A 13557-nucleotide genomic window follows, 5' to 3' on the forward strand; every position below is an offset into this window, starting at 1 on the left:
AGTCAAACAAGGCAAAGCATACTTAATTTTATAATTTCTTTGCTTTGCCTTTTAAGGTTGGCTATCAGTTTTCTTTTGTATAATAAAGATTTCAATATAAACAAAAAAAAAATCGTGTTCGAATTCTGATAAGAACATTTATTTCTTTATGTTGTCTAAAAACTGTAATCGTTTTAACACAACGGGACTTAATCGCGTATTTAAGTTTTAAGATTTACCTCCGACGTTTCGAGGACGGCGTTGTCCCCGTGGTCTCGGAGAAGACTGGCTTAAGTTGACATCAACATCTTCTAGCCGCGCGAGTTTTTCGAACTACCCGCACTTGGTCTTGTTTATCAGTTTGAACGTTTTGCGTTTTGCGTACTTTCAAGATTTTTTCTTAAAGGGTCTAGCCGTGTTTGTATGGGGCATCGGCCCCAGAAGCCAAATTGATTGCCGTTTTGCCAATTTATTAGGCCAGATGTAAGATGCTATTTCACCAAAAAAATAACCCTAAAATGCTGCAGGTTTTTGAGAAAATTAAAAAAAAAGAAATTTGGTTTTCATTTTTTTTTATCTAAACTACCGAACCGATTTTTTTGTAACTTATACACTTTATGTAAGTAATCTAGATGAATTATTAAAAAAAAAATGGAGTTTCAAATATCCTTATAACTAGTAATATTTTCACTTTTAATTTTTCAAAATATTTTATTTTATATTTCCGAAATAGGGACACCCACCAATTTTGGGTATTATATGTATAAATTAATGTTCTATAACATATATTTTTTTCAAAAATATTCATTTGGCTCAACAGGGTAAAAATACCGTATGTATGTATGTAATGTATGAACAGACACAACCGGGAGAACTCCCGGTCCCATATCGACCACCGCGCCGCTCTGTACGAATTTGAATTTCGAACGTAACAAATTGCTAAAATGGACTATATTATTATTGGCTGTATGCGGCTTGCTTGTCGTCGCGTCACGAAATTAAAAAATAAAAAGGCGGGAAACGCGGCTCACTAAAAAGTTCCGTTTTAATATGAGGTGCGTTGATATTGATCTTGCAATGCAAAAAAAAGGAGATTATACACAAAATATTTTCAAAATCTCCAAGATCGTTACATTACTAAAGTCGCACCAAACAAAGTCTGCAGCGGATTTGATAGCCCACGCAGTGTAAGTGTTAAGTATACGACATAATTTAATAGAAGTTTGACGTTTAAAATGACACTTGCACTGCGTGGGCTATCAACATCGCTGCAGACTTTTTACGGTCTAACTATACGTTCTTAGCAATATCTGTAAACGGCTTCGAGAATATGCGATTGATTATATAGAAAAACCGGGCAAGTGCGAGTCGGACTCGCGCACGAAGGGTTCCGTACCAAAATGCAAAAAAGAAAAACAAAAAAAAAGCAAAAAAAAAACGGTCACCCATCGAAGTACTGACCACTCCCGACGTTGCTTAACTTTGGTCAAAAATCACGTTTGTTGTATGGGAGCCCCATTTAAATCTTTATTTTATTCTGTTTTTAGTATTTGTTGTTATAGCGGCAACAGAAATACATCATCTGTGAAAATTTCAACTGTCTAGCTATCATGGTTCGTGAGATACAGCCTGGTGACAGACGGACGGACGGACGGACGGACGGACAGCGAAGTCTTAGTAATAGGGTCCCGTTTTACCCTTTGGGTACGGAACCCTTAAAAGCCCGCTGTCCTTAGAGGAAAACGTAAGCTCTTATAGGATCACTCGTGCGTCTGTCTGTCTGTCTGTCCGTCTGTCACAGCCTATTTTCTCGGAAACTACTAGACCAATTAAGTCGAAATTTGGTACACATATGTAAATTCGTGACCCAAAGATGGACATATTTTTATATAATTTTAAAATACATAGGTTCGAAGTTATTTAAGAAAATAGCCAAAAATGACCATTCCCCCCCTTTAATTCCGAAACTACGGGGTCTAAAATTTTGAAAAAAATACTCAAAATAGTTCTTTACAGATGACAGGAAAACCTATTAGAAATGTGCAGTCAAGCGTGAGTCGGACTTATGTACGGAACCCTAGAAACGCGAGTCCTAATCGCACCTGGCCGGTTTTTTAATTTCGTGACGCGACGACAACCAAGCCGCATACAGCCAATAATAATAATATTATTATTATAGACTATATTATAGTCCATTTTAGCAATTTGTTACGTTCGAAATTCAAATTCGTACAGAGCGGCGCGGTGGTCGATATGGGACCGGGAGTTCTCCCGGTTGTGTCTGTTCATACATTACATACATACATACTTAGGTATTTTTACCCTGTTGAGCCAAATGAATATTTTTGAAAAAAATATATGTTATAGAACATTAATTTATACATAAAATACCCAAAATTGGTGGGTGTCCCTATTTCGGAAATATAAAAAAAAAAATTTTGAAAAATTAAAAGTGAAAATATTACTAGTTATAAGGATATTTGAAACTCCATTTTTTTTTTAATAATTCATCTAGATTACTTACATAATGTGTATAAGTTACAAAAAAATCGGTTCGGTAGTTTAGATAAAAAAAAATGAAAACCAAATTTCTTTTTTTTTAATTTTCTCAAAAACCTGCAGCATTTTAGGGTTATTTTTTTGGTGAAATAGCATCTTACATCTGGCCTAATAAATTGGCAAAACGGCAATCAATTTGGCTTCTGGGGCCGATGCCCCATACAAACACGGCTAGACCCTTTCAGAGGTGAGTTCTTACCAACTCTACACGCCACTAGCTAGCTGGCTGTCGGCAAAACTTATTACAGACTGCTATAAGAATATCTAAAAACAACTTCAAGTTTTGGAATTAATTGATTTGGCCTAGCTCAAAGTTTTCTTTTGAAGATTGTACCGACGAAGTTTCTGACCTTTGCCATTTCGACGCCGACGTACACACGAGGTTCGATATCTTCTCTAACTTTGTTTCTACGCTCAATACTTAAGATACCTATACGATTTAAGGTATCTGTTCTGTCTGATCCGTTTAAATAAACTGCTTCTGCTTGGGACACGGATTAATTAAGGTCTTGGGCTGTTATGGTCACGCAAATCACAGAAACGATTAGTTAAACGAACACAATTTATTTACAGAGAAAATTTTACAATAATTTAGGTGTTGATTTCATGAGGATGTTTTTCAGACTTGGGTAATAGCAATGACGACCAATTATATAAAAAAACGTGTATTGTAAAATTTTACTAACAATAAGACAAAGAAAAATGATAAATTTTAACAAAATTGGGTAAGTGACGTATTCTGGTCTAACTGTAAAGAGGTTCACATAGGTTTATACATATTTTGAATATTATTTATTCCATTCTAGAACATTGTCCTGGCAAATAGTTGAATAAATAATATTCAAAATATGTAAAAAACCTATGTGAACCTCTTTACAGTTAGACCAGAATACGTCACATACCCAATTTTGTTAAAATTTATCATTTTGTCTTATTGTTAGTAAAATTTTACAACAGACGTTTTTTTTTAATATAAATGGTCGTCATTGCTATTACCCATCATTGCTTGTCATGGAAGTATGGGTAGGTATCCTGTCATTTTTTGTTCAGTGCTTCTGACGACAAATATTTAATAATGTAGTGCAAACTTAAATGAAGTAGTCTTCATTTAAGTTTGCAACATTATTCGCGGGTAATCCGCGGGTTACATCACACCATCGCGTGAGGCACGAGCCACCATGTTTACGAGCCCGGCTCCTCCGAGATTCCTATCTGTAGAAATTAGCTTTTTAATGGCTAAATACGAGTAGAAGCTGTTTTAGTGCACTTCTACACGCTTACCTTAAGTACCAATGAAATACTGATTTGTCTTTCCATGAATATTTTTTGGTGTACGGGGTCATCCATTAATTACATCACACATTTTCTTGACCCCCTCCCTGGTCAAGAAAATGTGACATATTGTGACATGGGGGAGGGGGGAGACACAAACTTTGTGACGTCACTTTAACTTCATCAGTAACCGAAAATTTATTTAAATTATTTTATTCGCTGTACATTTAAATAACAAGTTTTTAAAACGATAATCTTTTTATTCGTTTAATTTTCTTTCCTAAGCAGTTTTGGGTTATAAAATTACTAATATTTATATCGTCAAAAATATTTTGATAAAATATTAATAATACTTAGGTAGTTACTTAATTCGACTTGGCGATTTCGTAGAAAAAATGTCACGTCACACTAGTGGGGAGGGGTTTGCCAAATGTGACCAAGTGTGACAAGGAGGGGGGAGGGGTCAAAAAACCTAGAAATACGTGTGACGTAATTAATGAATGACCCCTACTTAACATTAAGATTTAAATTAAATTCCAATTACTATATATTAGTATTATTAGTTTATCGCCATATCTATATGCACAACATAGTAGAAAATATGTGTGAATAAAACGTGATGTTTTATGTACGAGTCCAACGAAAACCATTTGCAATGTCACACGTTCAAGTTTAAATAAAATCTTGAAAAACTCAAGTTTTCTTATTACGTTCCAACGTTTTATTATTTTCCCAAGAGCTTGTTTATCCAGTTTCATCGGGCAAGAATAAAGTTTTACAAAGAAAAACCGTTATCATAATTCCCCGTAGAGACCGAGGTGAGGAGTGGCGGTCGTTATGTTGTAACTCACTGCGGCGCGGTAAAATGCTTAAGTAATAAGTATTACTTATTTGTACTTTGTAATATAATGATACCTAGTAATTTTATAAACGTAATACTTAATCTACATAATAATATAGTAACCAGTAACCTCCATTTCAATGGATTTTTACAATCCTCCGAGAGGTGTGCTAAAAATTGGCTTTTTGTTCTCCCTTTTAATTCCAAGTTGTACACATCTTTATTTACTACTTTTCAGATTGTTCGTCTACTTTTGGATCTCCCCTCCCATTCAATTTAGATGTGTCCGGTCCCATTCTATTTTTTTTTAAGAATAAAGGAGCATTAGTTGTTCTTAAATAATAAATCTTGCGTGCGTATCGTATGAGCTTAGTTGTTGTACTATTAAGTGTATCTATTTATACTGTATGCAATACATAGTAAAAACGGAATGCGAAGAGGGTAACATAACGACGAATATTATTACAAGTCTGCAAGTCCTTATTTAAAAAATGGCGCCCAACGTGGGCGCGACCACAGATTACATAACATTTGTACGCGGCCGATAGTCAGGCCGAATATCCGGTATCCGGTATCCGGCCAAACAACTATCCGTTGCACGATGTAACTAGTATGCACTACATCTGTACTTTTATAATCTATAGTCACAAATGTTTTCCCGGTTACAACTATACTGAGAGGCCGATTCTTCTCTTCTTCTACCTAGAGCTATCCCGGCCTTTGCCAGGGTGCGCTTTCCTACTTGCTTTCCTCCACTTTGCGCCATCCTGTACGTCGTCTCGTGTGAGCCCGTTCATGCTTATATCTGCTTTCACTTTGAGAGGCCGATTCTGTTCCACAATATATTAAGACTTTCATCTTGTTTCGATCTCCAGTTGTGTCGTTAAGAACCACATGCGTATCAATAAATGCGGGTGAGATGACTCTTTTGAGTCTACCAAATTACCAATACCAAACAGCTTGAGAACATCGAGCAGCTTAAGTAGATACTTGTTGAATCATAATCTAGAAGTTATAATATTTTTTAGATAGAAAATGGTAAAGCGACATAAAATTTGTGATTTTTTTTCATTCAGGAATATAAGTTATTATTAACAAAACCTTTTCGTGGCAAGTTGACGGCGTGTCTTCAATTACTCGGTAAGTGCCGGGCCAAGGTGAAGAGTTGCCGAGCAACAGGCTGCCAACAAACCGACTCTTAAATTAATAATGCTGCATAATTATACCCTTTCGTGAAGATGACAAAGTCATAGCTGAGTAAAATTAGTATTTGGTTAAGATTTTTTATCCCTTAATGGGTTGAAAGACAAAATATTGATCGACTAACGAAGTTTTCGCTTAGCGAAGGAATACTAATCTAATACTAATTCTAATCTATATATATAAAACAAAGTCGTGTTTGTTCCAGCATCCATAACTCGAGAACGGCTGGACCGATTTTCATGGTTTTTGATTTGTTGGATTAGTCTTGGCCTAGAATAGCAGAATAACTATTAAAAACATTGAAAAAATTTACGAAAACAAAATAACGAAAGAATGATCATTCCCATACAAAATGTTCCTACCAACGTACCTGTCAAACATGATGGCTGTCCTGTCGGTACGGTACACTGGAGTTCCGCAAATTGAAGATTATATTAAATCAAGGGTTTTGAGTCGATAACATAGATCCACAACATTCGAATTATCGCGTATTTAGATTTTAACAATGCTTTTTAAATAACAGAAATCGGACAGATTGGCGTCATTGCTAGCATAATGTGGACATGACTCCAAACTTGATAAAATAATTAATCATTTAATTAATTTCTTACCTGAGGTTTAATTTTGATTTCTAATCAATAAATAACACAAAGATTTCTTATAATGCAAATTTATTTTTAAAAAATCAGTATGTTTTTCAAATTTTTTGTAGGTACTCATTTTTTTATATCAAAAATATATTTCAGTGCTATTTATTGACTAGAGAACAAAATCAAATCTCAGGTAAAAAAATAATTAAACGATTAATTATTTAATCAAATTTGGAGTCATGTCCACATTATTGCGAGCAATGACACATAAATGACACTAAATAGTGTCCCTGTCACAAAAGATTGTCATTGTTGGTTGTCAAGCTTTATAGATGCGTTCAGAAACGGAATATAACTGCCCGACGTCATGAAGCCGTAACAAACTACCGCACCGCGCCCGGCGGTATGGTTTTAACGAACGTACTGCGGGTCTACCGCGAATAGGAGTAAAATTTGCGAACTACGTTGTTCGCGGTAGGTCCTCTGACACACGATTGAAAGTACGCCGGGACACACCAAGTTCGCGGTCCGGTGCGGTAGTCTGTTAAAGCCAGCAATATGCAAACAGTTTTGAACGCAGCCATAAACAAAATGACAACCAACAAATATATACATACTAAATAATAGTACTATCTTACTCTTTGGTACTACCGTAAGTACCATAATGGACACTTCCTACAAAACCGAAGTTTGATAGCGATTCAGGGATGAATCTTGCTATCCCTTTTTAATGTATGGTACTATCCCGTTCGGCTATTTAGGGTTGTCAAAATTCAAGTCATTATCTTATCTGTGGTCGTGCATGCAAAAGGACGTCAAATGGTAGCAACCCTTATAACTGCTCGCAGCAATGCTGAGCCGAACGGAGCCGAGTTTGCCCGAAGTCAGGAGTGTCTCTCCACTGTCTGAGGTGCCAACAGGATTAAAAAAACCAGCCAAGTGCGAGTCGGACTCGCGCACGAAGGGTTCCGTTCCAATACGCAAAAACCATCAAAAATCACGTTTGTTGTATAGGACCTTACTTACATAATTTATGTTATTCTGTTTGTTGTCATAGCGGCAACAGAAATACATCATCTGTGAAAATCTCAGCTGTCTAGCTATCACGGTTCATGAGATACAGCCAAGTGACAGACAGACAGACGGACAGCGAAGTCTTAGTAATAGGGTCCCGTTTTTACCCTTCGGGTATGGAACCCTAAAAAACAGCGTTAAATTTACGTGTCCTGGATGACTGGCTGACTGACTCATCATCATCACGCAGAGCCGAAACTACAATTAATGCTAGAAAGTTGACATCAGTACACCATTACAGGTTACATTTTGTAATGTGTACAATAAATAAGAACAGATTTTGAAGTTAGCACCTCCATTTTATCGGTCATAATCTTACAATCGAATAAAAGGGAATCAGCGAGCAAAATGGAGTATGCAACCACACCACACCACCTGATTTGATCAAACAATTTAATCAGATTGGAGTAAAACTATTCCCGTCTGGACTGGCATTAAGTTAAGCGGTTTAGTTTTAAGTACCCTGATACAATTTATGGTAAATAATAAGCGAATTAATTTAAATGAAATCATTTATTAATATACGTAATCTACCGAATGTAACACAATCTTAAAATACCTACGTTTCAACACTTTCAATAAGTAGATCAGTGTGCACCTACTTTAACGAAACGTATTTTAATATGTATTGAAAATGACCACCGCTTTTCTGGACACATAACTCTGATTCTTATGAAAACTCTTGAGATTATTTAGTCTGCCAAGAATAAATTCATTGGTTTCACAGAATTGAACACCTCAATTAGCTTTTGACGAAGTTCATCGAGGGTAATTAATTCCCGTGCGAAGATCGGGACTTCGAGGGGGCTATGCGACTGGGCCGTTGCGTCCAACTCCAATCCATCTGCCAGGGAACTCTTGGTCTAAATAATATCGCACACTTAGAGTTAACTGTGCTGGTGCACAATCTTGCTGGAAATGGAGGTTCTCCAAATTTTGCTCCTGCACCTTTTGTAGAAAACACGTTTCTCAGGTATTGTTTTATTTAAAAATTTATTGTAAAATCAAAATTTGCGGAAAATCTAATATTCAATTGACAAGTGACAATTACTGATCAAAACACGTTTACTTCATAAATACTGTGACAGGTGATTGATAACCAAAGAGGAAAGTGTTCATTTGAAATTATTTAACCTTCTTTGTTAATTATTATGTTAGGATAACCCGAGGGATAACCATGTGAAGCCTAAAAAAATTGGATGAAACAAAAAAAAAATACTTTTAATTATTTTAAAAGCATGAGACTTAATTGAGGGGCTTAATGAAGGGAAGATATATGTAAAACATTCATTTTGTATTACCAATTTGAAGTCACCCTATATGTATAGTAGAGGGACTAATCGATAACAATTTTTTTCAGGCCTGGCTGCAGACGTTCGGAATGTTCATTGTGTTTCCGTACGGAATGACAGGTGGGAACGGGACGTCGCTCTACAAATGCATGGTGCTGTCTCGCTTACACACCATGTCAATCAGTACCTACATAAAATTCCGAGCGTGTGCGGCCAGGCTAATCCGTGACGTGCCAAAAGGAGACATAGTATAGATAGGTGATACGAAGTTCACCGGGTCAGCTAGTAATTAAATAAAAGCTTGTAAAAAAATCAAAAGGCCGGATAAAATATATAAGCTATACAAAACATCTCCCAAACAATTTCAAAACGTGCAATCATATATCAGCTAACAAAGAAACCGCAATGGCTTTGGAGAAATTTAACGACAAAGGAGCATGTTCGCTTATAATTTTGATAAAGTGCTTTTCACAGAAATCTGTTTTGAATACCATCAATATTTTTAAGGTGGATATACGCCGTCAGAAGTAATGTTGCTATGCTACTAATTAAGACGAGACGTGGACAACAGCCGCAACAATGTTGATATTTCTGTGAGGGGGCAGGTGGTGGCGCCTCACTTGGGATTTAGAATTTGGATGTGCCAGTAGCAATAGGAAAGGTGGTAGTGTAACGTTTCGATATACACGCACCGTTACAATTTCATCATGTTCCCGTTTGTTGCAGGCATCTCCACACTGTCCGGCTGCGGCTCGCCGGAGCAGTTCGAGCGGCTGCCGGAGCTCCCGGCGGCGGAGGAGCGGCGCTTACGCCGCGCAGCCCAAGTGTTACAGCAGCGGCTGGTGCTGCGGCAGTGGCTGGCCACGCACCGCCTCCAGCATGCATATACCAAGTGTGTACTATTATATATTCCTCCTACTCATCTAAGCTCTTTTCAGATGGCATCCTAAAGTCACTCCAGTTTAAAGGGGCCCACTGATTAACAGTCCGCCGGACGGTATCGGCCTGTCAGTTGTTCGGAGTTGTCAAAATTTTGTTCTAACTGACAGGCCGATACCGTCCGGTGGACTGTTAATCAGTGGGCTCCTTTAGCCATACAGTACACGTATGGAATTGTGGTTGTTTCACTTGTCTACGTGATAGCGTGAAGGCGGGATCGATGCCACAAGCACACACACACACAAGCACAAGCATTTTTGGCACAAGCATTTTTGTACAGTATATAATTATACTTGTGGAATCCTGCCTTAATAATTAATAACAGTGTCTGTCTCTTTCCATTGCTTTGTGTTAACAAATAATAACATTTGTTTTATCTCGTGGATAAACTCGTCCATCATACCGATCGCAATGATTTTTATTGGGATTTCTTTCGTTTTCCTTACACGATGTTTTCATTACCGTAAAGCTACTGGTATACATAACGCAAGATTGTTCGTACGAGTGCATACCTACCCTACATATAAGTTACAAGAAATTAATTGGTATGAGGCACCCCTCGGACAGTCATTTGTATGAGTCACTCCCTTACTATCAAGCCAGCAGCGGGCATTCTAAATTCTCATAAACTTCTAATTCCTGATTATTTTCCATACACTTACGGTCTAACGTGTAACTAACATTTTAGTGCGGTCAACGGTCAGTGTAATTAACTACAAACTTAGATTTAAGTATACAAAATTGTTTGTTAATAGTTAATTAAACTACAGAAGTTAATTTCGAAGTTTGTTATTAATATATCGTCCGTCACAGCTGTTTTGAACTCTGGCATTTAATAAACCAATAGGTCAATACTTATGGTAAATGTGTAGGTTGAGCCGAATATTCCGATGAGTTGCTCGAGGCTCGTGTAGGATCGGCATGACGGCACACGCACGATTCAATTTGCGGGAGGAAACGTCGGAAATTGCTGAATGAACACAGCAGCAAAATAATAAATGTACGGTCGAGTTTAAATGTGCATAATATATGTACACTCGTGGACTTATTAACATGCCATAAGTATTAACTAAGGTGTATTCGGATAATTCCGAAATTCAGATGAAAATCACCCAAAATTCTCTTTTCGGAATTATCCGTCAGTTTTCGGTATTCGGAATTACCCGAATACACCTTAGTTAATACACCTTAATGTCTGTAAGTTAAACTTTGACGTTGACTGTAAACTAAGTAGGTAGTTAGCGTCGAGAACAGATTTGTTCTGAGTTGTATTTTGTAGTTTGTTAGTAAAGTCCACATAGTTCTCGGCCGTGCTTTAATAGTATTTTTCTCAAACATGCAATGAAATATTTATGTTATGTTCCTTATAATAGGCTGCGAAGTATGACGTTTCAGGTGCGGCTAGGACAAGAGGTCGTTAATGGAATTTCATACAAATCTTGCAGGCCTAGGCCGGCAAAGTCCTCTTTTTTAATTTCCATTTCACAGATATTTGTGACACAGCATCGTCGCATTCAGCCATTAAAAAAAACTAGAGGCAGTATTTGCTTTATGGTTCGTAATGACACTCTGCCACTACGCCTATAAAAAAAAAACAAAAAACAATGTTTGCTACAATTAGCAGTTTTATTTGTATAAAATCAACATGAACTTAATAAATAGTATTATTAATTTATTATTAACCAAATTCTACAATTTTAAATTATAAATTTAACCACAAAAATAAAAACATTTAAAATATTTTATCTAAACGTTAGCGGTAAATAGGTCTACTCAAACACGCGTAGTTATTTTTTTTTAAATTGTTATGGAGGCAAAGTTGAAAAATTTTCATTCTGTATTTCTGTTTTATTGGATTTATGTTGCGTTGTTGATTTTTTTACTTTAATATGAGTTCCGACAAAATAACTAAATTAATATTAATTGTAATCGTAGGAGTTGGAATTGGCAGCGTAAGCAGAATTGATTTTAAATAACTTACTGCCTCTGCCGCCAAGTCAAAGATGAAGTATGTATATGGTTGCTTATGGCAATTTTATTATTTGAGAAACTAAGAAAAATGGCTGACAGTTTATTAGAAACAGTTTTGTGGCATATTTTAAGAGAAATGAAAGTAACTACAAACTCGTCAACACTGTGGAAATTATACTTATTTTGTGTGTGAAACATGATATCAACATAAAAGACTATGTAAACTTATGTGACGAAAACGACAGTCAGACGGATACAAGGCGAAAAAATCAAAGGTAGTACATGAAAATATACAGGTAGTAAAAGTACACGACTCGTGTAAAACATACGCGTGATAGAGATATAGGTACGTGTTAGTTATATTTTGGGTGTAGTTTACTTTTAGTTTTTTCTATAAATAAAACTTGGGTTTCGTGGATTTTTTATTTTATTTATTTCATTGCATGTTTGAGAAAAGCACTATACATACCTCGGCGGGAAATGGGGTTGCCCGCGCTCAGACCTATCCGGCCTCGCTTCGCTCGGCCGTCTATATGTCTTCGGCCGGCAACCCCTTTCGTCCCGGCCTCTGTAGTAATGTACTATTATGCAACCGTTGTTTAAGAGAGGTCAAAAAAGGCGAGTGGCGTGAGTAACAATTTGAGGCGAAGCCGAAAATTGTTAATAAACACGCCACGAGTATTTTTTGATTCAGTTAAACAACGTTGCATATAATACTTTTTCTATGACCAAGCACTTACTTTAAAAATTGAAAATTTAACAAATCTTTTTAATTCAAAAGGAGCAAAGGAGCAAAAGAATAACTTAATGAGTGAAATAAAAAAATGTCTATGGTTCACTTATTTGTCAGAGATGACATTTAAAATAAGGTTGGCAACACTGTATTTTAATCTATATTAAATTTTTTAAGTGGTCATTACACGAAGTATCGTAAAATCGCCAAAAAGATACTGCGTGTATGCACAAATTCTTTTTTGGGGAATAGACTAAAGACTTGTCTTGACAACTATAAGGTAGGGTTTTAAAGGTGTGTGCACGACCCTTTAAATGACAAATAAAACTACGGGAGTAGAAAAAATACTATAATGTCAGTTGCGTAAATATAAATACAACTTCCAACCTATTTTCATTAGGTCTCTAAACATATATGCTAACTTTTCATTAATAATTACATATACGAGCAGGTAATACATAAGTTATGGATTTTATAGATATTATGGTAATAAGATTATCCGCTTTCTGTCTAGTAATTTTTTTTCTAAAAACTCTTCACTCCCAAATTTTTTAATATGTGAAAACCTAACTACCTAGATATAAACTTAATTGGTTTTCTCGACGTTGTCAAAAATATATACAAAGGCGTTAGGCAGGATAGCGATTCAATATGTATGCAAATTTAACTTGTGCAGAATAGTGTTCCCTATCGATGAAGAGGACTTTGTTTGAAGCTAAAAATTCTGATCTAAAATATTGACTGTGGAAGTGTGGAATAAACTCGCCGCCCGCGGCCCACGGTAAATTCTAACTTATTATCATTACTATGCAAAATACTCGTGTCTCCATAAATGTAATCCCATAGCGGGTAGTCAGGGGTTCAAATCTGGGCCGTGCTTAAAAATTGAATCGCCGCGCCAACTGGCCCGAGGCGGCTATTAAATGTAAATAGGAGGATAACCTGTCAAGCAGGAGCTGGGCATCTAAGCATCGGTCCGTATCACCATATGAATAAGTAATATTTTTAATATTGGAGGAGAAAAGTTCATCATCCATATCCGTGACTGCTTTTTGCATGTTCAGTATCGCCGCGAGCCAATATTTTTTACATGGCAATTTTACA

General features: G+C 36.4%; 1 protein-coding gene across 1 annotated transcript in view; it reads left to right on the forward strand.

Annotated features, from left to right (window-relative positions):
- Positions 1 to 13557, forward strand: part of LOC134666119 (apoptosis-resistant E3 ubiquitin protein ligase 1) — a 68264-nt gene that overhangs the window by 18737 nt on the left and 35970 nt on the right. Inside the window, exon 2 of the mRNA XM_063523275.1 lies at positions 9537 to 9702. Coding sequence (XP_063379345.1) covers positions 9537 to 9702 — 166 coding nt within the window. The remainder of the gene's footprint in view (positions 1 to 9536; positions 9703 to 13557) is intronic.

This window comes from Cydia fagiglandana, chromosome 1 (genome assembly GCF_963556715.1).
Source record: "Cydia fagiglandana chromosome 1, ilCydFagi1.1, whole genome shotgun sequence".
Taxonomy (NCBI): Eukaryota; Metazoa; Arthropoda; class Insecta; order Lepidoptera; family Tortricidae; genus Cydia; species Cydia fagiglandana.